General features: G+C 39.9%; 1 protein-coding gene across 4 annotated transcripts in view; it reads left to right on the top strand.

The window, feature by feature from the left end:
- Window positions 1-629: 629 nt before the first annotated feature.
- The window catches only part of man1a2 (mannosidase, alpha, class 1A, member 2), a 123,766-nt gene continuing 99,659 nt past the window's right edge, over window positions 630-24,736 (top strand). Inside the window, exons 1-2 of one of the 4 annotated variants that reach the window (XM_044216119.1) lie at window positions 630-931; window positions 2,491-3,015. In XM_044216119.1, coding sequence (XP_044072054.1) covers window positions 2,702-3,015 — 314 coding nt within the window. In that variant the 5' untranslated portion in view covers window positions 630-931; window positions 2,491-2,701. Of the gene's footprint in view, window positions 932-1,085; window positions 1,105-1,163; window positions 1,771-2,490; window positions 3,016-24,736 lie in introns of those variants that run through there. The other 3 variants (XM_044216115.1, XM_044216118.1, XM_044216117.1) reach the window with 3 other exon arrangements.

The following is a 24,736-nucleotide window of genomic DNA, read 5'->3' as shown; positions in this document are numbered from 1 at the left end:
TTTGAGGTAACTGTACTTTACTTGTAGTATATTAAATTAATATTATTAATAGTATTTTACTATTTTACTTGAGTATTTTACTAGCTCTGCTTTGATCAGCTACAATATTATTACAATAGTGTATACATCAGCAAAATAATCAATTAATTTAATATATACTAATGTAATACTGGCAGAGGTCACTCTGCTGTATAATTAGTACTTTTACTTTGATACTTGAAGTACATTTTGTGTTAATACTTCTACACTTTTACTGAAATTAAATTCTGAATGCAGGACTTTAATTTGTAATTGAGTATTTTTACTCATTTTTTACTTAACTTAAATATATGAATACCTTTTCCCGTTACTGAATAATTTTCACAAAGTAGCCTATATTTGGGATTTTACAAAATCTGAGTGTGTGTGTGTGTGTGTGTGTGTGTGTGGGGGGGGGTTACATCGTTTTAGCAAATTTAGTGAAATTATGCATCGCACAGCTGCATTAAAGCATTACAAATTACTATCACTGATTCAAGGGGAAGTACAGTTGGTCCCACAGCAGACTGGGGATGTGACTTTTTTTTAACTTTAAGGTTGCCTTGTTAGAAATCATATTATACAGTAATTCAGCCTAACGAAATTGTCAGACGGTCCCTAACTCGGGCAGGCTGAGTCGTTGATGCTGGATCGCCGAGCACCAGCAGCAGCAGCAGCTCAGTCAGTCAGTCCGTCGCTGCAGTCCGATAGAGCGGCCAGTCATCAACATCCTCTCAACGTCCGCGGAGCTGTAACGCTATGTGGCTCTGAACTGACGGTGAACGGTTCAACCGGAGCAGGTTACGACTGTTACCACATTCGTGGACATGAGGACACCTGCTACAGCGACTTCTTCCAAAAGGCGGACCGGGAATCCCGACTGGCATCGATTTTCACCGAGCAAATGAGAAAGGTGGTGATGCAGCACACAGCGGCGTCTACACAAGAGACCGCCTCTGTCAGTTGATAACCAGCTAGCTAGCGTTAGCAACCTAGCCAAATAGCTAGCACCTCAGTAGGCTATTGGTTTCAAAGCTCAGGCTTTACCACCCACGGGGTAGCTAAAATGTCAGCGAGCCCAAACGCGTATGTCGGAATACTTATACTTATGCATGTTTCTTCCTGAGCATTGGCTGGCAGTTTATTTTCCGCTGTTCGTTTTCTTTTTTTTTCTGCTAGCCAACGTTAGCTGGATAAGTTAGCCTCTCGTTCGCTTGTTAGCTAGCATTCTGAATCGGCTAATCAGCTCACACAGGCTGGCACTGTCAGAGAATGAACTTGGTATTCTGTGTAGAGACTCCGAGGCATCGTAGCTCCATACAGACCCGATGGAAAACTACTGGATAAAATACATAGGCTCAGATAAACACTTATTTTACATTAGCTGGCTTGACCTCCCCCATTAATACGACCGCTTATGTTAGTGTTTTAAGGGGCTACTCGCTTGATTTCCATCCATCCTTCACATTAGCACTTGGAGCAGTTGCCGAGCGAAATAGAACATTTGCTGCACGTCTTCTTTCCACATATGCGGTCACGGAGGAATAAAGCCCGTGCCTTTTTAAAATGCAGCCACATGGGGATCTGCCAGAAGGATTGAAGTTTAGATGTAAAGTTAATACGGCACAGGATACGTGCATGCAGTGTATTTTTTTTTACCTTGCATGTCCTGCCCCCCTTGCAAAGGGTCGCCACACAACTGTGAATTGTCATTCCAGTCGACTCCGATGGATGCGAATGGCACGAGGATTTGTATGTCAGCTGATCTTGCTCTTCATCTCTGTCATTGTTTGTCATTTTATCACGATTAATGTCTGATAGCAAGCTATACGGCAATGGAATAAAACAGAAAGCTGGTTTCCATTCTGTAATTTTAGTCCTGGCAGAGATGCCACTATGCGCAGAGGGCAGGTGATGGTCTCAGATATTGCACCGCCTCTTGATACCTTAAGCCTCTGGAAAATATGTTTGTCATTTTTCTCATGGCCAAAGGATTAAGTGTTTTGTGTGTGTGAGCGATTCTGAGGTATTTATTTTTGAGATGACATGTTGTTAAATTCACCATAGCATGCGAGAGGATTGTTTATTACTCTAGTATTTCAGCTATCACTTGATATATGACATACCAGTTTCTTGAGTTGTCACTATGTGTTTGATCGTAATTCAGCGCTGTTAGGCTCAATAGAAGCCAGACATGATACTAGTGGTTACAGGGGACATGCTGCCAAGGTGGAGAAATGACAACTAAAGGAAAGAATATAAAGGGTATCAGCTCTTCTATCCTGACAGAACACAGAGAATACTGACTGTGTTGAGGTAGGGCGGTTAAAATGCAGGGAGGGACAGATCAGATCTTTCTAAAATGGTGGCAAGTCTCTGGTAACTACGCTGTAAATGGGTTTCTATGACTTAGTTGTAACTCGTCAACTCTATTCAATGCTAACTCTTTGCCTGTAATCTCCCTTTTTTCAGAATTGTCATGACCATTTTCCTGCTGACCAGTCATTCCTTCACTGAGGGACCGCTGCCTTTTTTGGTTTCTGGACTTATCAATGCAGGGATGAGATAATAAAGTCACCCAGCTCGTGCATGCTGCTACAACAATACCTGTGGCACTTGTAAACCCACCCCACCCTGCCCCCCTAACTCCTCCCCAAGCTAAGTTCATTTCAACAGTCAAAACATGACGACTCCGGCTCTCCTGCCGCTGTCGGGCCGCAGGATACCCACTCTGTCGCCGGGTGCCTCCTCTTTCCCGCACCACAGGGCTACGTTGAGGCTCTCAGAGAAGTTCATCCTCCTCCTCATTCTCAGTGCCTTCATCACCTTATGCTTCGGGGCCTTCTTCTTCCTCCCGGACAATTCCAAGCACAAGCGCTTTGACCTGGGCTTGGAAGATGTGCTCATCCCTCATATTGACTCGCCCAAAGAGGGGAAGCACGCTTCTGGACAGGTGATCATACATGGACAGGGAGGACATGACGAGCACAGACACAGGTAAGGACCAACAATGGAAGTGTTTGTATTTGTTTTTTTTGTATATCTGGTGTGTGACACAAACTGCCCAGTCACATCTTAAGGAGATTTTTTATTTTCTTATGACAGATTAAGAGAAGAAACTTTTGCAACAATATTTCTTAAATATTAGTAATTACTAGGTTTATTTTTGGTTCTTTACCCAAGTTACATCACACACAGATATTTCCTCTAGGCCTCGAAAGCAGGTGTAATGACTGACACTCATCACTTCAGCAGTCTGTTGTGAGTCTTGTGACACCCAGGGGCATTGCAGAGTTTGTAAAGTGATACACTCTTCTGAACGTTAAGATACACGTCAGCTCAGGTGTTCCTTCCTCCTCCTCCTTTTTTCCCCTCGTCCTTTTGTGCAGCTAGGGTTGCTCTAAATACTCTCACGCTTTGTGTTTCCATTCAGTGTAAATGTTTAAGTTCTTATACAGGAGAAATTTTATCACCTTGGCCACAGTGTTGTCTTACTGTCCCACGGGGAGACGTGGTTGAACATGATGAGCTAGAACACAGGCTGTTTGAAAAGCTTTAGTAACTGCTTAAACAGGCTCGGAAATTACGGCCTGCTATGAGCCAAATGCTGGTAAATTTTGGCTGCAGCTTTTATATTTGTCGTGTGGTTTGTCCAGCCTCTTTGGCTGGTTGCCATCCATCATTTTGAGGCTTTTTTCCCCCTCCTAAATCAAATTCATATTTGGCTACTCTAAGTGTCTTGTGCTATTTGGAATCCACTGTGCTGGACAAGTTTCATGCCCTGCTACCAATTGTTATTCCCAACTGACTCAAGCCACGTTAAAAGGAATTATATTACATTTCAATACATTTTTTTAATTACTAACTGTAAGCAAGCAAATCAGTACTGGAGGCTGTTTTGTAATGTAAAAGCTACATAGCTTTAATTTTCAGGATGCTCTAACAAAATGGTAACCTCATATTTAGGAATCATGCAGTGTTTTTTCGAGATGTTTTCCGAGACGCTGTCAAGTTAAACTGATATTTTTAGACATTTTCTTTCTTAAGATGATTTTTTCAGGCATTTTTGCCTTTATTGGATAGTGACAGCTGCAGTGAGGGACAGGAAAGGTGGGATAGAGAGAGGGGATGCCATGCAATGCCATGGAATCGAACCCTGGCCGCTGCAGTAAGGACTCAGCCTTAATGGCATGCGGTCTACCAGGTGAGCTACCGAGGCACCTTGTTTTTATGTTTTCTGATTGATTGCATTTTGAATGTCAGGCTCTGTGGGTTTTCAGAGCCTCTATTTATTTATAAGCAGTTCAGTACCTGCAAACTGAAGCAGTTATTTTCTTTGTAATTACATATACAGTACCATTTGATTGGCATAATGCATACATATATGAATCATGCTGCATCCTTACATATGTATTATTTTGTGATGACAAAAGACTTATGGCTGAAATAAAATGCACAAAATACCAAACAGTAGGTGGAAAGTATAATTTTATAGGAAAGGTCTCCTTCATGCTGGTCTAGGAGGTCATTAGTTTTATTAATGTGGGCAAGGTGCTGGGCAAGGTGTTAAAAGCAATTTCTCAAACAGTTTCACAGTGGGGACCATTGAGTGTTGCCTCCTTGTCCCCTGTGGTGCCCTCATTTTTCCTTCCTGAAAGCCATCTAGAGCTTGGGATTCTGCCTGCTGGAAATAACGTAATTATTGGTGTCCAGCGACTCGGAAGGAGCAGACAGTACTGGGCTCAGGTGCTGCTGTGTGTCATAGTCGGAACCACAATGGATTTTTTGAAACATAAAGGTAGGAGGCTTGGAGATGTTCATGCTTCTCCAGAGGTGGCAGTTTATAGCAGGGATGAGAAGGGACTCAGTGATGGGTTACAGGAGTTTTTGGAGCAAAACGTGACTAGGTTGCATGTCTGGGCACTTTTGATGTTAGGGAGTGTGACGATGATTTTTTTTTACATGATCCAGGTCTGTTGTCTGTTAAAAAAAAGAAACAAAACACATACAATGTCCTTTGCATTGTCAAGTGAGCTGTCATTGTTCTTGGCTAATGCATCCATATTTGTTTAAATGATGTACCCATAGATTTTGGCACAGAGATGTTCCTCAGGGAGCAGGGACAGGTAGCAGAAGATTCTTCTTCCTCTATGATCAACAGCATAATGTTAAGGAAGCTGGATGTGACTGATTTTAAAGCCCCTTTCAGCTTTGTGATCTACTTTGTGTATTTTTAATTGCAGCTAAAGCTCACCACCTTGGACTTTATGACAAGGGTATCATGGAATTCAGCCTTCAAAATTAAAAATAAATTAATACTGCTTTATTAAAATAGTATAATGATGTACATTTATGAACATGTTCATTGAGTTCAGTTTTCAAGAATACAACTAGATATAACAAATATCTCAGTACATGTTTGATTGAATTTAAGAGTTATGGGCCAAAGTGGCTTGTTGAAGTGAGATAAAAGAAGAAGTGACTGAGATGTCCCGAGGATGACAATTTTAGGTTTTGAGGAGGGAGAATAATACCTTTTGAGATCTCTTTTAAATTAGTTTAATGCAAATTTAAAGTCTCAAAAATGCTCCCTGTGAATTTAACCTTGCATAAGCATTCATGTCCGTTCTGTTGTCATGTTCATTTCTCTGCGTATAGCAGCTTAGCTCTTCTTAAAATCATCATTGTGTGCTCCAGAGGACCAGGGTTCAAACAGCCCCTGGAAAATGAGGCGTGCTACCATTTAAAGAGACCCTCAGGAGCACAGGCAGTCTCATAATAATTTCACCTTTACTTTATTTGGCCACAGAAAACCCCACAGAACCAGTTCTCTTTTCACAAGTTCACCCTGTTAATAGTCTTACAGTATAAAAGCTTTTGAGAGAGCAAATGTTATTATTCTATTTGCCATGGGGTAATCCATTTGTTCTAGTGAATTGTTGAGATATTGACAATCATTTAAAATGCCCGAGAATATGGTTAAAGGGCTTTGCACACATCTGGCCTGTGCTGTTTGGCAGTACTGTACTATATTCTCATTTTGACCATCTTTGTCGGTTATGGGTGTTTGTTTTTAACAACACTGAGGAAGAACTGTAAGCAGTAGATTTGTGAAGCAGTTGCATGTGCTTTGCTGTTTACTCTCGCTGATACAATGTTTATTGTTATGTCCTAAACATGAGCTGTGTCTTTACAAAGATCCTTTAACACTACTCATCACGTCGTAATTTCTTAGAAGATTTTATATGTATTATTATCATTATAGAATATATAGTATATCAGGATAATCTTATATTCTATATAGACAATGACCCTGATTATAAGACAATTTCTCCTTCCAGCTCAGAAAGTCATTCAGTCATTCTGTTTGTCAGTCACATACTCACCCATGATCCTGTCAGGTTTACAACCAAGGAAACATTTTGTCTGGCTGTTAGTATTTTTAAATCTATATGCTAACTTGGAAAGTTTTTTCCTTTTGTGACTGTTACATAACATGAGCCAGCAAGATGGGTTGTGGGTTAAACTGGTTTTACTGGACTTCTGGGACTGACAAACTCTGGCAGATGCACTTCAGACAGATACAAAGCTCTGTCAAAGTACAAGAGCTGATACTTTTCACTCTGCTGTTGTGAATACATATACGTCCAGTCCTCGAATGTCATATGATCCCTACTAGGGCTGCACAATTAATCGAAATATTATCGAAATCGCAATATGGCTAAGTGCAATATCCAAATCGCAGAAGCTGCAATTTTTTGTCAGTGTTTGACAAAACAGCATTGTAATGAAGTATTAGGTATTAGGTTCAAACTACGAAGCGGTAGAACCCTATTGAATTTGTGCTGTTTTATTATTATTATTTGTCTTATGCCGCAGCTCAAATTGCCATGACCTGGAATGAGCTAGAAACACGAAACTTGGCCCAGTGACTGGAAATGATGTGCAAATGCTTCCACAGAAATTTGAGCCCAATCAGCCACATGGTGGCGCTATAATTAAGGCCCAAAAATGCAATTTTCGAAAGGCCACGCCTCTAACACCGCGAGTCAGATTGACTTGAAATTTCGCAAAAAGCCTCTGGGACCATGAAAGTCTGCAATGATGGATTGTTTGCTAATTTGCATAATGTCAAAAACAGTAAAATGAATACAACTTTTTGAATTTTTACTCTATCGACATTTTTTTTATACAGCATTGCGTATACATACCCAGTTTTGTTTAAATCCGATGAAGAGGGGGCGATTAGCGGCACTTGGAATGTGCAATTATTGAAATGCTTTGTGATGATGGAACAAGTGTGTGATTGGTGTCACTCCTTCTTTCAAACTGAATTAAGTAAGCTGAAGTAACTTTGCTCGTTGCTGCCTGCAACTTTAATTTTTGGCCGATCTAGCTGCTTCCTTCCATTGAGTGAAAAAGGGTTTGAACCTGCCCATTGCCGCCTGCGGCTATATTTCTGTCTGAGTTTGGAAATGACGACATGAGCATTCATGCTGGGTACTTGCCAAAGTGCCCAGTAGGTTTGACAGGCTTGCCATCTGCCACCAAAATGAACCACAATTTGGCTATGATTGTGCTTTTTAGTGAATATACAGTTATCAGTTAGTGCTGCGCAATCTTGAGGAAAATCATATTATATATCATTATGTGTGTGTTTTGTTAGGGCAACGCGTTACCCACATTACCTCTTTCACAAGCACAGGAAAATAGGCAGTTCCATTGTAATGAAGTTTTTCTCTTCATTTGTAGGCCAGGGATTTGATACAGCACTGGAGTACCAATTTTAGGATTCTGTCTGGATCATCTTCTCTATTGAGGGGAAAAACAGCCTCTTGCAGTTTAGGGATTGCTCAATACTGCAATTCTGAATGATTATTTGGCTCCATGGTCCAGTAAATATCAGATCATCTACCAGTGGGTCTTCCACTGGCTGAGTGAACTTGCCTGGGCATCTGCATGAGTATGAATAGCTCATATAAGATGCAACAGTCTCCTCTCTGCTCCTTCCTGTCTTTTTTTTTTTTTTTCTTAAATGCTATCTGAAAAATAATAAGATACTGATGGAGACTCCTGTGTCTGGAAGGTTTGAGAGTACATTTTGTGAAGACTATTCCCATCCCCCGTGAACCTTTCAATTATTCCACCCAAAACTTTTTTGTACAAAGGTGTCACAATCTTTACCCACAGGTCTTAACCCCTCACATCATATGGGTTCTGCCCACATGACACCCAACACCTGGCTGCTGGCAAGAAAGACTCTCGAAGCCCAGACTTCATGCTATTAGATGACCAATTTGGGAAAACTGGCTTTGAGCAGTTTAGCATTTGATACTAGAAAAGGAGTTTAACATTTTGATTAAAAGCTGATGGCACTTTTAGCTTTAGTAGGCAATTTGATATTACTGTCAATGAACGTTTTGCGAGTGAGCAGCACCATTAGAAGAGACAAGTAGAACCATTGCTGGTGACACAGAGTCATTATATTATTGTGCTTCTGCAGTGTCTGTGCACCCATGCTACTGGAACATTAAGTGGTATCGTACATCTGCTTCTGTAGCATTCATACCCATAATATCAGTATTAGGGGTTACATTTTCTGCTGTGATGACCCATGTTTTAAGTGTGTGTTGTTTTGCTTGTGATGAGAAGCATTCAGCCAAAGGTAGAGGAAAATGTACAAGCACAACTTTTTCACACTGCATCCCTTTCATAATGGAATTTAGTGCTGTGACCACAAGTAACCTGGTTTCACCACTTTTTGCCTTGCCAGTTATTGTTAGGTTTGCAGGGCAATAGCTTTGCTTTTGCGCTCTGATAGGGCCATAAATCAGCATCAAAGCCCCACAGATCATATTTAAGCCCTGGGCCAACATCAAAGTGCACTTATTTATCATATTTAGTGTGATCTTAGATTTCATTTCTGTGTCTTCACGCTTCATTCGCCTGTCAGATGCAAAGTAAATCTAGGTTGGGGTGTGTTTGTGTCTGGTGTGTGTATTTGTGTAAGAACCTCTGTGCTAATACCGGAGCACCAGCTTGTACGTGCACCTCGCCCCATCACACACACAATCACAGCCTGTCAAGCTTGCTCATACTGGAAAGAATACCAAGGCGCTGCAGTCAGTGCAGAGGGCTCATGAAACCATCCATACTGGTTTGTAGGTCCAACAGGGGTAATGGAGGAGTGAATGTACCTCACCTACATAAAAGAGGCTTTTCACACATCCATCATCACTGTTGAGCTATTTTCAATTTTACATCTAAAGCCAGGCTATGGGGCTGAATGTATCAAGCTTGGGGTTGGATTGTTGTGAACCTAAAATGGGGCTTTAAAGGATAACATCACTGCAATTTCAGCCTTGTCCCAGTCTAACGATAGCGGTGCCTTTGCCACAGTCAGAAGTTCAGCTGCAGGTTTGTCTTCCATTCTGAAAATCAAAGGCACCTGTTGTTTCCCAAAAAATAGATTAACAACATCATACTTCTGCCTTGACACAGCATGTAGATGCTGCTAGGCCTGATTGCTATAACTGTGAAGACCATCTCCATACCCACATTTATAGTTCACAATAGTTCATTGGGCAGGCCATGAAACAAATACATTTTTCCCGCTGGGCTGGTAAACTATAAAATGCATTGTCCTTTTTTTGCTGTTTTACCTGCCACCTAGAGTTTTAGAAGAGTATAGTCCCTCCAAATGATTTGCTTGGTTGCTTGCCAAGTGGCTGGCAGGGGACACTAAATTTCCAGCTGAAACAAGGACTTGGCATGAGGTAGTTTTTTTCTCATTCTGGTGTTGTTTTACTGTATTTTTCAAAAGTAGTGTTCACAGCAGTACTTTCTGACTTGCGGCCAGTGTGTTGATTTCCAATAACTCAAACTTTGCCAACAAATGCCCACAAATTGTCACTTGTTGTCAAAACATTTTAAGTATACTAGAAATGTTTCATTTTAGTGACTGTCTTTAGATATGATATATTCTAAACAGATCCTCTTGGTGCATAGGAAGTGACATTTTAAAACATAATTACTGAGTTTAAAACTTACAGCGTCAAGTCCACCTTTGAGGGTATAAAGAGTAATTATAAAAAGAAAAGAATCACTATTACTGCAAGGCCTTTTTTCTAATTTTACCAGTCCTTGTTACTGTGCCCATTTAAACTCTTTGTTCTTTTGGTTTCAGAATAGATATACTACATGCAGAATAAGATATCAATATAAATTCATCTTTCAGATCCGTGTTCATAGTAATTTCACTAAGACTCATCCTAATTAATTTGTCTGTTGTCAGGAGATTTCATCTAGTACAGTTGGTATTAGAGTGAACAGCCTGCAGAATAAGGAGTGGACTTCCATCAAGCATAATCTCCTCATTAACACTGCTGCTTTTTTATTTTTTTTATCAGATCTGCTCTGTGTGTGTCTCATTTCCTGTCTTTCTGTCTGTTGTTTTGTTTCCATCTTTTTCATGTGATCATGATGTTGTTCTCTGAAGAACACAGCTGCAGCCTCTCAGATTGGCTTGAGGGAGAGAGAGAGAGAGGGAGGGAGGGAGAGAGAGGGAGAAATGGATGTGTTTGCATGCCAAAGAATACAGTTTCTGGGTTCACTGATTAGCTTCCATTAAGTAAACAGGAGGGATATTATAGAATATATATTATTTATTTTAATAATACAGTGTACAACTTTATTCAAGAAGTTTGAATTAAGATAACTTTTAACATTGATGCATTTTTGAGTTTTGACTTTTATTCATAAATGAACACAAAAAGGAATTTGTCTCTGCAGACGGAGACATCAAAAAGAGTATATTTGATATCTGTACCAAAACCCGGATATCATATTGGAGTATTGAAAAACAATACCAAGCCCTTCCTACAAGTAAGGGTGTGCTGGTGAAGGATGTCATCAAGGTGACACTGTTAGGCCAATGTTTTGGGCCATGGTGATGATTTAACATAAAACATAACTTTTTGAAATTTAGTCATTAGCCAGAATGATAAAATATTTTTGTCATTTGATCAAGATACCACACACACACACACACACACACACACACACACACACACACACACACACACACACACACACACACACACAGAAAGATCACGCAGAGTCCTAGACCTAACACAGGCCCAGCTTGCCTGAACAAGTCTCTTAACCTTGTGCAAGGACAGAGTAGTTGTGGAAGAAATTTTGTGTTTTTCACTTCATGTTGCCCCACCATGGTGTATAAATAATAAATAAAAAAGCTTTAGTGTAAAAAGCAATAAGTTTGGGCTGAAATAGCCTTTGTTCAAATGAGCTCACCAGTCACGTTAGCAAGCAACCGACCATCATTTGGAGGCCCTGTTCCCTTGAAAGAAATGATCACTGATGCCTCAATTAATAGAAGCAAAAAGAACACATATTGATATTTATCAGTTTTTTGTCAACTGCGCATTTAAAATGGTAAACACCAATATAATCCTATTCACTAACTACAATACAATAACTAAACTACAATAATTTATGATACTTACAACATGCTTTCAGGTCATGACACGTTTAAATCTTGGTGTGTATTTGTATACGTTTAAATCTTGTGTGTTGTGGGCATGGCTCTCAAGTCCACCACAAGGGCTACATCCTCTGCTTATAAAGTCAGGTCAAGAGTACAACAGGCCTTAATATCACCTGTCGAGCATGACAGCAGTGGCAGCCAATTCTAACATACAACTAATAATAATATTAAGTGATATATACATTCAATTCAGTGGGGCTTTATTGGCATGGGAAACAGACATTTACATTGCCAAAGCAATTGTGAAATAGAAACAAGTATATATCGTAGAAAAGGTTTCAGTCGTAGTCATCTGGACACTGTTTTCAGATTCAAGACGATTCGGCTCCCATCCAGAAGTCATTCTCAATTGTGAAAAAATGGGACGGGAACTAGAAATTTAAGCTACTCTGTGTTACATAAGCCCTGCCCTCAGGAAGGAGTCTACCTGAGTATCTGTTGATTACTCTAGCTAGTTTCACCTGAAACTGACCTAATTGTTTCCATGATGGCCCATGTATATAAACATACATACATATAAAACATACATACAAATGAAGATGTAATTTAACAATAATGATTTGTGCATTTTAGTTAGTTTGATTTGTGCTCAAAAACTGAAGCATAGCCTGTATATTTTGCTGTATTACATTTAATTTAAAGAAATAATGAGGCAGAAAGTGACCAAAAACAGAGTGGAGTAAGTAGAAAAATGTCAGTGCTGCATCATTATATCTCCAGAAGGTCATCCTTTCTGATAACTATGTATTGTATGAGCATGTCACAGTTCATTATCTGTGGTTAGTCACAAGGTCGTGCTGTATTTCCCACACACCAGAGATGATATCAGATGTCAGTCAGTCAGTAAAAAAAAAAAAAAAAAAAAAAATCAAAAGCCATGTTACAACAGGATACGAGGTACTGAAAAATAGACACATAGATATATAAACACAAGAAATACTGCTGTGCTGGATTTTTTCTACAGAAAATTATTGGTGGAAAACTACTCTAGATTCCCAGTCAAAGAGAATATAATAAGAATCAATGGGAATGGCAATCTGTGGGTGTGTTAGCTGCTGTTTGTGTAGTAACACTATCTGTAATGTTTGGGGTTGATCATCCCTATATAAACTCATTTGATTGTTCTAAAATTATAATAGATAAGTGGAAATTTTTTTTTTTTTTTTTTTTTTTAACAAAATCTTATGAGGACACTTTGACATCTTCTTGTTTACTTTGTCCTTCAAGCCTGTCCCAGAGTGTGCTGAGGGCACAGCTTCCAGTTTTACAAAAAGACACCTTTGACTGTCATCAAAAAGATAGATAACAAGAGAGTCTCAAATTTTGTGGACAGTATTCACCTTTTGGACAAGTTCTGATACCAATGATCTTTTGAAAACACATGCACACCTTTAATTCCAGCTTTTTTGCCTTTTGTGTGACCACTGCAGCACCATGTATTTATGCCTCGTTGTGAAACTCCGGTATATGTGTTTGAATTATTTTTGAATTGACAAGAGTGAGTGATGACGTGTCAGAGCACTGCACTATGGGACGGCTCTGAGGATTCTGAACCATCCACATGACACCAAACCTTTTTTTTAACCTCTGCAATTGGTGTGCTGTTGCAGTTGTATCAAAAGCTGTGCCTTTTTGCAGTAACCATCATAAGGAAGATGTACTTTTGAAAACAGTAGAAGCTTATGACTTCCAGGAGGTCAGGCAAAACTGCAGTTGGACAAACAGTAGGGGAAAATAGATTGGTTGGTTCAGATTTTTATGGGAAATATGGAAATAATTATAGTAGCTTAGGGTGTTCGGGTGATTAAATTGTTATGCTTGTCTAGATTGACTGCTTGATGTTTTAGTAATGTTGAATGACAAACAGTACAGCTCTTTTTCCTGATCAAATTGAACATCTTTGACAGTGCCCAGCAGTCATATTAGTGCAGCAGAAGATCAAAAAGACTTATCATGTATACCTGCATGCAGACTTTCCCTGAATAGAGATGAGGAATACAGTATTTTATCACTTTAATTAATTTCTTGCCATGAAATAGTTTTATTAATTAAGGAATGTGATTGAAAATGGCAACAATAAAGACACTGCATCTCTTCCCACAAAAGATAAAATTGGGCCATTTTGGAATACAGTTTTTCAGGGTTCAGGGGCTTCAAAGTTTGTCAAAATAAATATAAGAACAGGAACCAAGAGCTTGTGACTCTCACAACCCTTGCTAACACAGATGATAACCCTGTAATTAATTTTAGCAGGATTTCCTGACTTAATAAGATGATGATTAAAAAATGAACCTTTACAATCATGACCATTGGCATGTCTAGGCTTGACGCAATGAATGGTGTCACCGGACCTATACAGTGATTTTACCAGTACAACTTTCCTCACACTGTCTCTATTGTCATTTAACTATGTATAGAAAACCCAGTTCATTCAGCAAGCCATGCAGCTGCACCACCATTTATGATAAATGACACAGTGAAAAATAGGAGCCTTGAATGGGAGGGCTTGAATTAAACGTCCTTTAACTCATGAAGTGGTAGATGATCAGGCAGGTTGGGCTGTCTGGTGAAAGCTGGAGGTTTGTGATAGTTCACAATGAGCTAATCAGAGCTAAAATGACGTTTTCGAGACAGAAATGGGCTTTGATTTTTGTATGTTGGACTGAACATGGAGCAAGTGTGGTCCTGTATTACTGCTGTGACAGCAGCAACTGTGATGTCATCTCCTGTTTGGCTGTACTGTGTGAAAAAGAGAGAGTAGAAATGTCTGTTTGCAATATCATTTTATCTTTGAAGCTGCTCTGTGATCACTCAAAGAGGCAGAGGGAGTTGTATTCAGAATTCTGAAGGTAATTGCAGAATTTGCAAGGCGTAACAGGATAGAACAAGATGAAATGAATCACTGCTCCTGGTAAAATTACTTTTTAAATTGTTACTGAGGAAGGAAACTGCATGGGTAGCACCTTAATATTAGGGGTGTGACGTGCCACGAGATCTCGCGATATTAAAGCATGACGATATTTCTTGTTGAGCTGAAAAGCTGTCTTGCAGAGTAGTAGCCCATTCATCTTGGCGTTGAAGATGCCGTCGCCACTTTTAAATCATTTGTGTGGCAGCGTTTTGGGTAGTGGAAATAATAAATGGCGAAAGAGTAACAGACAAGACACGAACAATATGTAAGCACTGTAAGAAAACATTGCCATACACCGCGGCACACACGAGCACTATGCAAAGACACCTACAGAAATACCATAGTTCTATACTAAAATCAGCTGCGCCCGTGAAGAAAACACTGAAAGGCCAGGCAACGCTGACTAATGCCTTTGCCCCTCAACTTCCACAATCAAGTCCTAGAGCCATGGCAATAAATAACGAGAGCCATCGGCATATTCATTGCAGCTGATATGAGGCCATTTTCTGTAGTTCATGCATGCACAGTTATAAAACATTTCAAAATGCACCTGCATTGTTTAGAGACTCAGTCAAATAAAAGGCGATTTTTCCAGTCATATATTTCATCATTGAAGTTCCTACAAGTAATGTTAAAATATCATCTTGTCTTGTTCTCATGAACCCAGTATTGTCTCGTCTCGTGAGCTGTATCGTCACACCCCTACTTGACATTAGTCAGACGTGGTGGCTTTTACACATTTTCTTAAGTGGGAACTATATGTAAAAATAGTTTAAGAACAAATCCAGATTAGTGATTGGCATTGACCCTAAAACCAGCATCCCTAATAATCACTGCAGCTCTTGAGATTGAATTGGTGCACCATTTCTGACCACTGATTACCCTATAACCCCTAGGAATGAAGTGAAGGAAGGCGGGAGGTGGGGATGAAGGACTATGGTGTCCAGGATTAGTGTTAAGACTAGTGATTTGCTATTATCATCAATTTATTATTACAAATTAATTGAAAGAATAAAAAAGCGAGTACAAGCGAGTGTCATCTTTGTTGCAAGCCCTTTGTTTGTGTAAGAGAAAGTGTGGGAAACAAATCAGTAGTATTAGAGTAGGCCTGACTGTGTCTCCCATTTGCCATCTCTCTGGAGTGCAGCAGCGACAAGACCTCTTGAAAGCCAGAAAAAAAGAGCGACACTTGTTTGAATTGGTTTGCATGAGTGCAGCACAGTAGGTTTTTAATGACAGAAGGACAAGGAGAGACGCTGCCCAAAAAAAGAGACAAAACCAAGAACAAGAAAATGGAAAGAGAATCAGAGAGAGAGGCAGTACTCAGGGACAATGTCACCAAATCCCATCCCTGCCAAACACTGGAGCTGCAGCCTTGCTCCACAATGGCTCCCTGTCAGTTAAAGCAATGGGATCAAAGTGAAATCGCTCAACGCCAAATTAAGAAATGGCCCTCAGGTTTCCAAGGCTTGAATTTCCAATAAACCTTTCTGAGTTCACAGGCGAATTCAGACCCCCTTCTCCATAACCAGCACAATCACACAAGCTGTATCTGAGCCATACAGGCCTGATAATAAATGTGCCTTGTACCGGAGCTGTAACACGCCGGCTGTTGGATTTATGAAATGGGATCTCTGTTCTTATGATTTTTTTTTCTCTCAGTATCATGACACTTGGGCAACCTTTTGAGGCAACAAAGATCCTCAGGAATGCCTGCATGATGGTGATTGTTCTAAACTAGGACAGAATCAATGGGAATAAAATAGTTGAGCGCCATGATTTTGGCTTAATATTGTGTCAGTTAGTTGTCAACACTTTTGGGTGCAAAGCTTTTTTGCACCATTTTCACATTTGTTCTGAATAATATCTGCTAAAATAATTGTGTATGTTTTGTATGTTTAAAATTGCATTGTGATTATACACAACTGTCTGCAAAAAGATCACTTTTTAGTGCAGTAAGAAGTTACAGGATATAACCAGGGGAAAAAGCTCCTTGCCACAGCTTGGGTAGCGGAGGCAGAGGCTGCAGATGCTCCATAGCTCACCATTAAGATAACAGAATTCAGTTTTTCAGTCACTTTTTAGGTTGTCCTGGCTCAACCCTACAACCACTGTTACCTTTTAGTGGACTATAAACAGCAAAACAAAAAATTCAAAGAAAGTTCTAAGAAAATTGTAGAAAAAAAATGCTCTTGTGCATTGTTTTTGTCAGGGCAAAAATGTAGAAATGGGAGCATCTTTAAGGATGTTCCTCTCTAAACGTTTGGTGATTGGACCTCTCAATCGTCAGGCTCTTTTTCACACTTGGAAAAACCTTATCTAGCTGGGCAGCAACCAACCAGGCTTAGTGCTTATTTGTTTTATGGCCGGTCTGTTCTAGCTGCAGGAGATGGACTCTGGTGTATGAAGGCATAAGTCAGCCAGCCATGATGTAGGTCAGAAGGGCTGGATATAAACATGGGTACAGACCGAGGGCTGTCGGGGCTCAGGTGTTCACCTGAAACACACAGCAAGAAAGATGGAATTAATGTGTTTTTCTACATATGTGAGAGAGAGGTACACAGAAATGATGAGGGAAAAGAGAACAAGGACATCTCTCCTCTGTGGGAGATGTATTCACATAACATTTTTCACTATTAATGATACTAAGGATTGTGTACTGTAGTATAGTACAAGTAATTCAGCTTAGTTTTGTTTACATTTAAACTGCTTTGACAGTATTCAGACTGATAAGCAGAAAGTAACTTATCACCACGTTACACACAACACTTGATAAGTGGGAGGAAGGAGTTTTGGACAAATAATTAGAAAAAGAGAGAGGAGGAGGGGTTGCTGGGATAATGCAAAGATGGATGAGACAGCTACAAGCAGGAGAAAATAAATGAAGCTGTGAATATATTTGAGAGAAAGGGGTGTGTGTGTGTGTGTGTTTGTCATAGAGAGGCTAGTGGGAGGAAGTTGTTAGGGCAGAGAAAGAACTGAAAGAATAAGAGAGATAGTATACCATTACACACCCACAGTTAAGCTTGGGAGAGCCGTTACACATACAGCAATGCAGCTTCCATTTGAGCCAAGTGGGTCATGGTAAAAAAAACAGGACATGGAAGCTGTCTGATAGTTGATGTTGAAGGGAACCCCGGGAGCTACAGCTCACAAGAAACAAAAACTCTGCTGCCTTACCAACCTCCAACATGCTCCTCCTCTCTCCACTTAGGGTGTTTATGGGCTAGCAGGAGGCAGACTTGTCCACATCACTTGAAACTCAGGGGGACTGTTCCCATGAGAGCTCTTGCTTGACAAGAAGCAAACCATCAGATGGACTATGGAGACACTTCACAAGAAAAACAAAATGATTCTTGACATGAATTGCCCTCACACAGGGATAACCTTTTATATAAGCCCACCTTCATGCACTTGTCCTGAGTAGGATGTATACAGCGGAAATGTTTCCACTAACCCACCTTCATGCATTTATGCTGCATTAAGACTGTATACAGTACAGTGATAGCTGTATGCAGTTCTCCTATCAAGGACTTAGACTTTATCTGATCTTCATTAGTACCGCAGACTCTTTTGTAATGAGATAGCAGCAACATTTGTTTCACCTACTTATGTTCTTTCATCCTGGAGAAATTAAGAAATATGCTTCTCAACAAATAGACTTCAATGTTTTTTTTATCAGAGTATTGTAGAATGGGATTCAAATGTTTTTCATTTATGTTGAATGCCATGTGGCAATCCTAAGCAGTTTGATCATCATCGTGCCGTGTGTAGCAGTGATTGACAGGTGAGTGTTTGTTATGGACAGTTATCATAGCCAATCCCTTCGCATAGCTAATCGCCGTTTGTAGTGCCAGTTTAATACATGTGCACATTGTCATATTAGTCAATCTAAATTAGTCAATCGTTAATCTAATCTGGACAATCTTGGCTGGTGGTCTTGGATGTTTCACCTGACATTGTCATTCTAAAAGAGCACTACTACATTAAAGAGGGTAGCTCCAAGGAAATGCCTTGTTTGTTCACACACCTTTAATCGATAAACACTTAACATTACAGTTGCTTTTCTAAAAATGTAATCTGGCTTTTTTCAAGCATCTGGTAATTGGACATTTTCTTACATCTAGGACTAATGTTACACCTCCACAGCACAATAGGGCAAGCACAAGAGGGAAATTACAGCAAGTTATTTGTTTGAGAGTTAACTGGGGTATGTTGGAGTGGTCTGCATTTTCAGGCAGGCACCTCAGAAAATGAAAAAATAAACATCTTCTAAATGGATTGTGACGCATGTGATGTCTTTGCACCATTTTGCTCCATCCTAATTTCCATCTGCTGAGAAGTGGACACCGATTAGCCTGCAGAGCACCTCTCAGCATTTTTAAAACGCCCCTCCCCACCACTAGTTTTTATTCATATATTCTCCAATCAAGAGTAGATCTGAGTGTTAATGTGTGCAGATTGCACCAAGACCACTCTACCTTTTGCGCACAAAAGACAGAAGAGTGATGTGTTGAGCTACAATTGTGAAACCTCTGATGAGCTCTTAGAAATCAGTGGTTGATTTTGTTTTTCATAGGTTTGTCAAGGAGATGAACACTTGTGTAACATGGAGGCGATTTGTTAACTTAAACTTAAATGTACACAAGCCTTTGTGATCCTGGGACATGTTATTCCATGTGTTTCAATAAGGCGATTCATGTTTTGACTGGACAACTTAGATTCATGTAATGCATGTGGGAAAATATCTAATAGCTAATTAACTTTATATAAATTGTTGTGGAAGTATTCTATTCTTTGGGCAACTCGCAATACTACCTTAATGCGTTGCCTGTGATAATGACAGTATAATCAAGTTCTGCGTGATATATTGCAAGACAATTATCTTTAACACATTCTGAGTGAAGAAGAAACCCTACCCCAGTGTAGTCGCCTTATGAGTCGGGTTGAAGAGGGGAAGAAATATATCATAAGCAACAAGGGGACAAGGTGCTGCTGAAGAGCATGAGAAGGACCTTTTGTGATACGGTTGTAATGACAGTCGGTTGTAGTTGGATATATTCAGAGGCATAATTTACATTTACAAAATTGTTTGTGTTTCTTGTTTATGAGTGACCCCACAATGTTCTTTTACAAATTTGGATTTGCATTTTATTTTAATACAAATGTAGCTCTTTCTTTGAATAATACCTACATTCTGATTTGTCTGGTTTAACACATTTCACATTTGTTTCTTTAGATGTAAAGGTCTTCAATTCAGTGTAATGTAGTAAATTTCAGTCCTTGGTGGGTATTTTAATGTTGCCTCTGCCACCAGGTGGTGCCGGTGAGTCAACTAAGCAATACTGGGTTAAAATATGTAAGGCTTTTGTGGGGGAGCAGGCACCTAAAAGTCGGGTCCCGTGTTGAATCTTGTGTTAGTTGAAATGTCACGCTTTCTTTCGTTGCGTCATTGCAAAACTACACAACACAGGATAAGAGCAAAGGCAGGCTGCAAAGGTTTGCTTCCTTCACCATCTGCATGCTGCTCTGCTGCTGACACCTCCGATGCTGAAGGTTCAAGAGATTGGCCTTACAACTCCTAAATAATATCAGACTCTGAAACTGCCTCCTCTACTCTTTATTTGAGTCTCATTTTATCTCATGTAATTCTGAGTTTTAGCAGGGGTTTGTACGGAACTACAGTTGCAGACTCCAGTCTCTGTCAACGGTGACAACCAGAGATTAACCTGTGACAGCAGTGTCAAATGAAATAGGTTCAACGTGGGTTTAACACGAGTTGGTGTAGAGCGTGTCACACTTGGGTCTCACTGTGAAAGGGGCAAAACTCTGTCTGCTCAGTGTGTGAAATGAGTTACTGTTACTCGAGGTAGCCATGAGGCGAGGAGATGATGGCGCTCCAGCTGAGAGAGTTTCGATCATCCCCGCAGTGTAGGGGTTTTGCCAGAAGATGTGGCCTCATTATTTACATGTGGTGCAGTTGTGGGTGCTTTTTCAGCTTTAATTACTTAAATGCACATAAACAACACATGATTAGAATAATTCACATTTTCTATGCATAATCTGGTTGTTGCCAAGGTAAAACTTGATTTGCTTAAAATACCATAGTCCAACACTTTGCCTGGTAACTCAGATTTAGTCTGAAAGGCAGAGTACCACTACAGTCAAATATTGTGCAGTTACTAATAGCCCAGCGGTCTTATTCCCTTGCATAAATGACTTGACTTGCTGTTTATGACCTCTATGTGTGTGCGTCTCTGTTTGTTGCTATGGTTACATGGCATCTAGCCTGTGCTGCTCTCCCCAGAGCCTTGTGTTTCCACGGCTTAAAAAAACCCCTTCTCTTAGATACCCCACCAGGCAGCCGGACAACTGCTGCTTCTCTCCTGTTGCCATGGAAAGGGCCGGCTTTTGCTGAACGGCAGATTTCATTACGCCACTGAAGAAGAAATTCCAGTGACAGACAGGAAGGCTGATAAAATGAGGACATTATTGCTGGAGGCCTGACATGACTGAAACAACTAATGAGGGAGGTGGGGTTGTTCTTGCTTCAGTCAATTTTGGGGATGCGGGGCGGGGGACATGAGAAGATGTAAGTAAGCAAAAGGCGTAGGCGAGGCTTTGCGTGGTCACCTGGGTTCTCGATAGTTGCGGCCCACGTTTGTCTTTGTCAAGGTAATTGAGTCAGGCAGCTGTTGATGTGCTCTTAATTGCATGTTTGACATTATATGAGACTCGAAGGGAATCCTTGGCGATGCTAGAGTGAGTATGATAATGGCTCGGAGGAAGAGAAAAGAGTGACGTGAGATTAAAGGCAGATGAGGGGAGGAGGAGGTGCATGCACAGGGAGAGAGAAGAGGGTGCAGAAGGCTAATGCATGTTTGTGTGGGAATGAGTTTTCATCACAATTGTTGATGTTTACCTGCATGTGTGTAATTTGTATGATGGTGTTTTGTTTCCATGACAACGTGCTGACTAAACCGTATATACACATATATGGAGCAGAATCAGCACCCATTTGAGATGATGGTGTCAGCTTAACCTCCTCATTTTCTTTTGTCATGCAAGTGTTTCCCACAGGATTTCGTGAGACTGTGGTGGGTGGACCTCAGACCCTCTAGAAAATTTTGTACATTTTAAAGTTAAATGTGGTGCACTTTGAGAGCAAAATTAAGAGACTAGATCTATGAAAAACTTGGTGCTCTAGTAAACAATTTAATCATAAACACATTATGCATTATGCTATAATAATCACAAAATAACAAGGCTTATAGTGAAGGGATTTGAAATCAGCATGAAGCCATAACCAGCTGTAGGGGTGGGTATCGTTAGGATTGTATCTTTATTTTATCCATACTCTTATCGGCCTGGTTCTTTATGAATACTCTTACTGGTTCTTTTTAATTACTAAAGAATGCTTTTAAAATTATTATTATTAAAAAAAAAAAAAAGAATAAATTCAGAACAGGATTAGAATTGCTTTATTTTTTAATTATTGTTTCTAGAGCAGCAACAGTAAAGTTCACAACAGCAAAGTCACTATATAAACTCAATAATATTTCACTGGAAACAAATCTAAAAGCCTAATATTCCTGACATCAAAATAATGAGTGAAGTTTAGAAAGAATGAAGAACACAGACGTCAGTCAGTACCAGTGTGATTCACTGCCTGCAGGCTTGTAGAGGGAGGAGGGGCTGGTTTGTATATTTACAAGAATTTTTCAAATTTTAAGATTCGTGGCAAATTAAGAAACAGTTAGGCTACACACAGACAGCTTTTGTTTTAGTTTGTTCTTAACATTTAGCCATTAGCTTAACAAGCGCGCTGTGGTTGAGTAAAACAACAACTGCGGACAAATGTCGCTTTTCTACTTTTTCACTTCACCTGGTTCGCTGTCTCAACTGTGGCCTCTCTGCTCTGCTGTCCGCTGTGTGTGTGTGTGTGTGTGTGTGTGTGTGTGTGTGTGTGCGTTTACATCAGGGAGGGGAGAGAGGCAGTCTGACTGTAAGTGAGAGATGCTTTGCTGGAGCAAAGGTGCAAAACAACGTTAGATCTTTTATGTTATTATGAAAAGTGTAAAAATATTTTCTGTTCATTTTGAAATTGTGGCGAGGTAATTAATGGGCGACATTAAACATCTAAATGTCACATTTAAATGCATGTTGCTGAGGGCACACTCACTCAGAGGCGCAGAGGATGCCATACAAAGGAGGCGTGACACCCCCTGGGTGTAGACACACACTCACACACACACATGCAAATTGCAAGATAGCAGTCACTAGCACACAGAAACCTCATCACAGACCTTGAAATAGAAGACACAAAAATGCATGCACACACATTCAACAGAGTGGAAAGATGTATTACACACACACACACAAGCTGTATCACAAACTGGGAAGTACAATACACACACATGTACTATACATAAGCATGAAATCCTGACCAAGTAAATGGAGTACATTTGAATTTTTTTTACAAATGCATGCATTCACTGGCACTAGCATATACACAGTAATTGCCATATTGGTGTTGCAAAATATGTTTTCTATCAATTAAACTCAGACACACTGAGTTACGATATGAATATTTATGAGTTGTTTCCAGGGCGATGTTGCGTAACTCGGAAGCTGTTTATTTTAGTCTCTGTTGGCCCCACATTCAGCGTCATGATAGAATTATAAAATGGATGCACATTGTGTTGTGTGAAGGATAATTAGTATAAAACGTCTGTCTCTTTCCTGTTTGTCTTGCACATTCGTTTCTGTCTCATCGGCTTTGTGTCACAGTCTCAGTTCTTTATCTCATCACTTTCTTTCACATTCTATTTCCTCGTTATTCCACATGTCTTTTTCACATTTTTTTCCACTCTTGCTCACACACTGTGATAAACTGGTGAAATGGCCTGGGTTTACCCTGTCACTTCCTCACTGCATGCTGGGAAAGGCTGCAGCCCCAGTTGAACCTAAACAGGATAAGCGGTTATAGAAAATGGATGGTTGATGCATGCTTCTCAAACATTGTCTTTTCCGGCTCTCTTCCTCTAGTAGCCCATTCTTTGTCCTATGTAATCTTCTCTCCTCTTTTATACATATTTTCCCTCTATTTTTAGCTCTTTATTGCCTCCATTCCTCTCCCTGCTTTTCTTGCAACTTTAATGCTAGTCCTTTTACTCTATTATATTCTAATTTCTGCAAAATTCTGAAACACAGTCACTGTTACAGCAGTGATACATGCACTCAAAGAATCAGAATCAGAATCAGAAATACTTTATTGATCCCCGTAGGGAAACTCTTTAAAAGATAAGTCTACAATAGCTTACATGCATGAAGACCTTTACTTTGAGTTGATAAACTCCCTTTACAGCCATTTGAAGGTGACAGGTATGTTACAACATATGTGCCTCTGTTATACCACCAAACACTCCCAAACACTTTCATGCTTTGCCTCCTGAAGTTGGCTCAGGTTGTACCATATAGTCTTATCAACCAGGTAGACAATAAAGACATCTGCTCTAATGTAGGGTGACTCACACCTCACTCTTCTTCACCCTCCTACCTTTTTTCTGATCAGCAGTCATTTTAGTCGTATACTGTGTATGAATGTACATGTGTGCATGTAAAACACCTGAGCAGAGGGAAAAATGTATAAATCCTGACCTTAAATTGACGTTGTACAGGAAAAAAGTCTAGTTAAAAACAGGAACCCACGCAGGCTAAGAGGAGGGTGATAAAACATCATGTGTGGGAGTTAATAGATAAATAGCACTTAATGAGCAGTTCAGAGAATCTCTTTTTGCTCCACAGACACCAATACTTAGTCACATGCATAACACATTGTTTATTTTGTTTATTTATTTTTTTACATACACCTGCCTTGTGCAAACAAACTGAAGCAAAGGAGAAAATCCATCACTGAAACACATGTGTGTACAAACGCAAACACACACACACTCACATACACTTTTCTTTCTACTTCTTATTTTCTCAGAGATGTTGAGCTGTGTAGCTCTGTGGAGGCTTACACCTGAGTCCACACAGATCACAGCAGGTTGTTAGTTCTTCCCACATTTCCTGCGTTTATCACACGGAAGAAAACAGACTCGCATTTTTGCACTCAGATGCCACACAGTTATTTCAAGATTTCTCATATTTATTGAACTCGGCAACTCACATCTAATACATTCGATATTTCAACAGGTTGATGAAAACATTAGGGACTGACTCAAATGTCAAGGGAA

The sequence above is a fragment of the Siniperca chuatsi genome, linkage group LG12 (assembly GCF_020085105.1).
Source record: "Siniperca chuatsi isolate FFG_IHB_CAS linkage group LG12, ASM2008510v1, whole genome shotgun sequence".
Lineage (NCBI taxonomy): Eukaryota > Metazoa > Chordata > Actinopteri > Centrarchiformes > Sinipercidae > Siniperca > Siniperca chuatsi.
The sequence above is the reverse complement of the archived record's forward strand: the minus strand, read 5'-3'. Positions and strand labels throughout refer to the sequence as shown.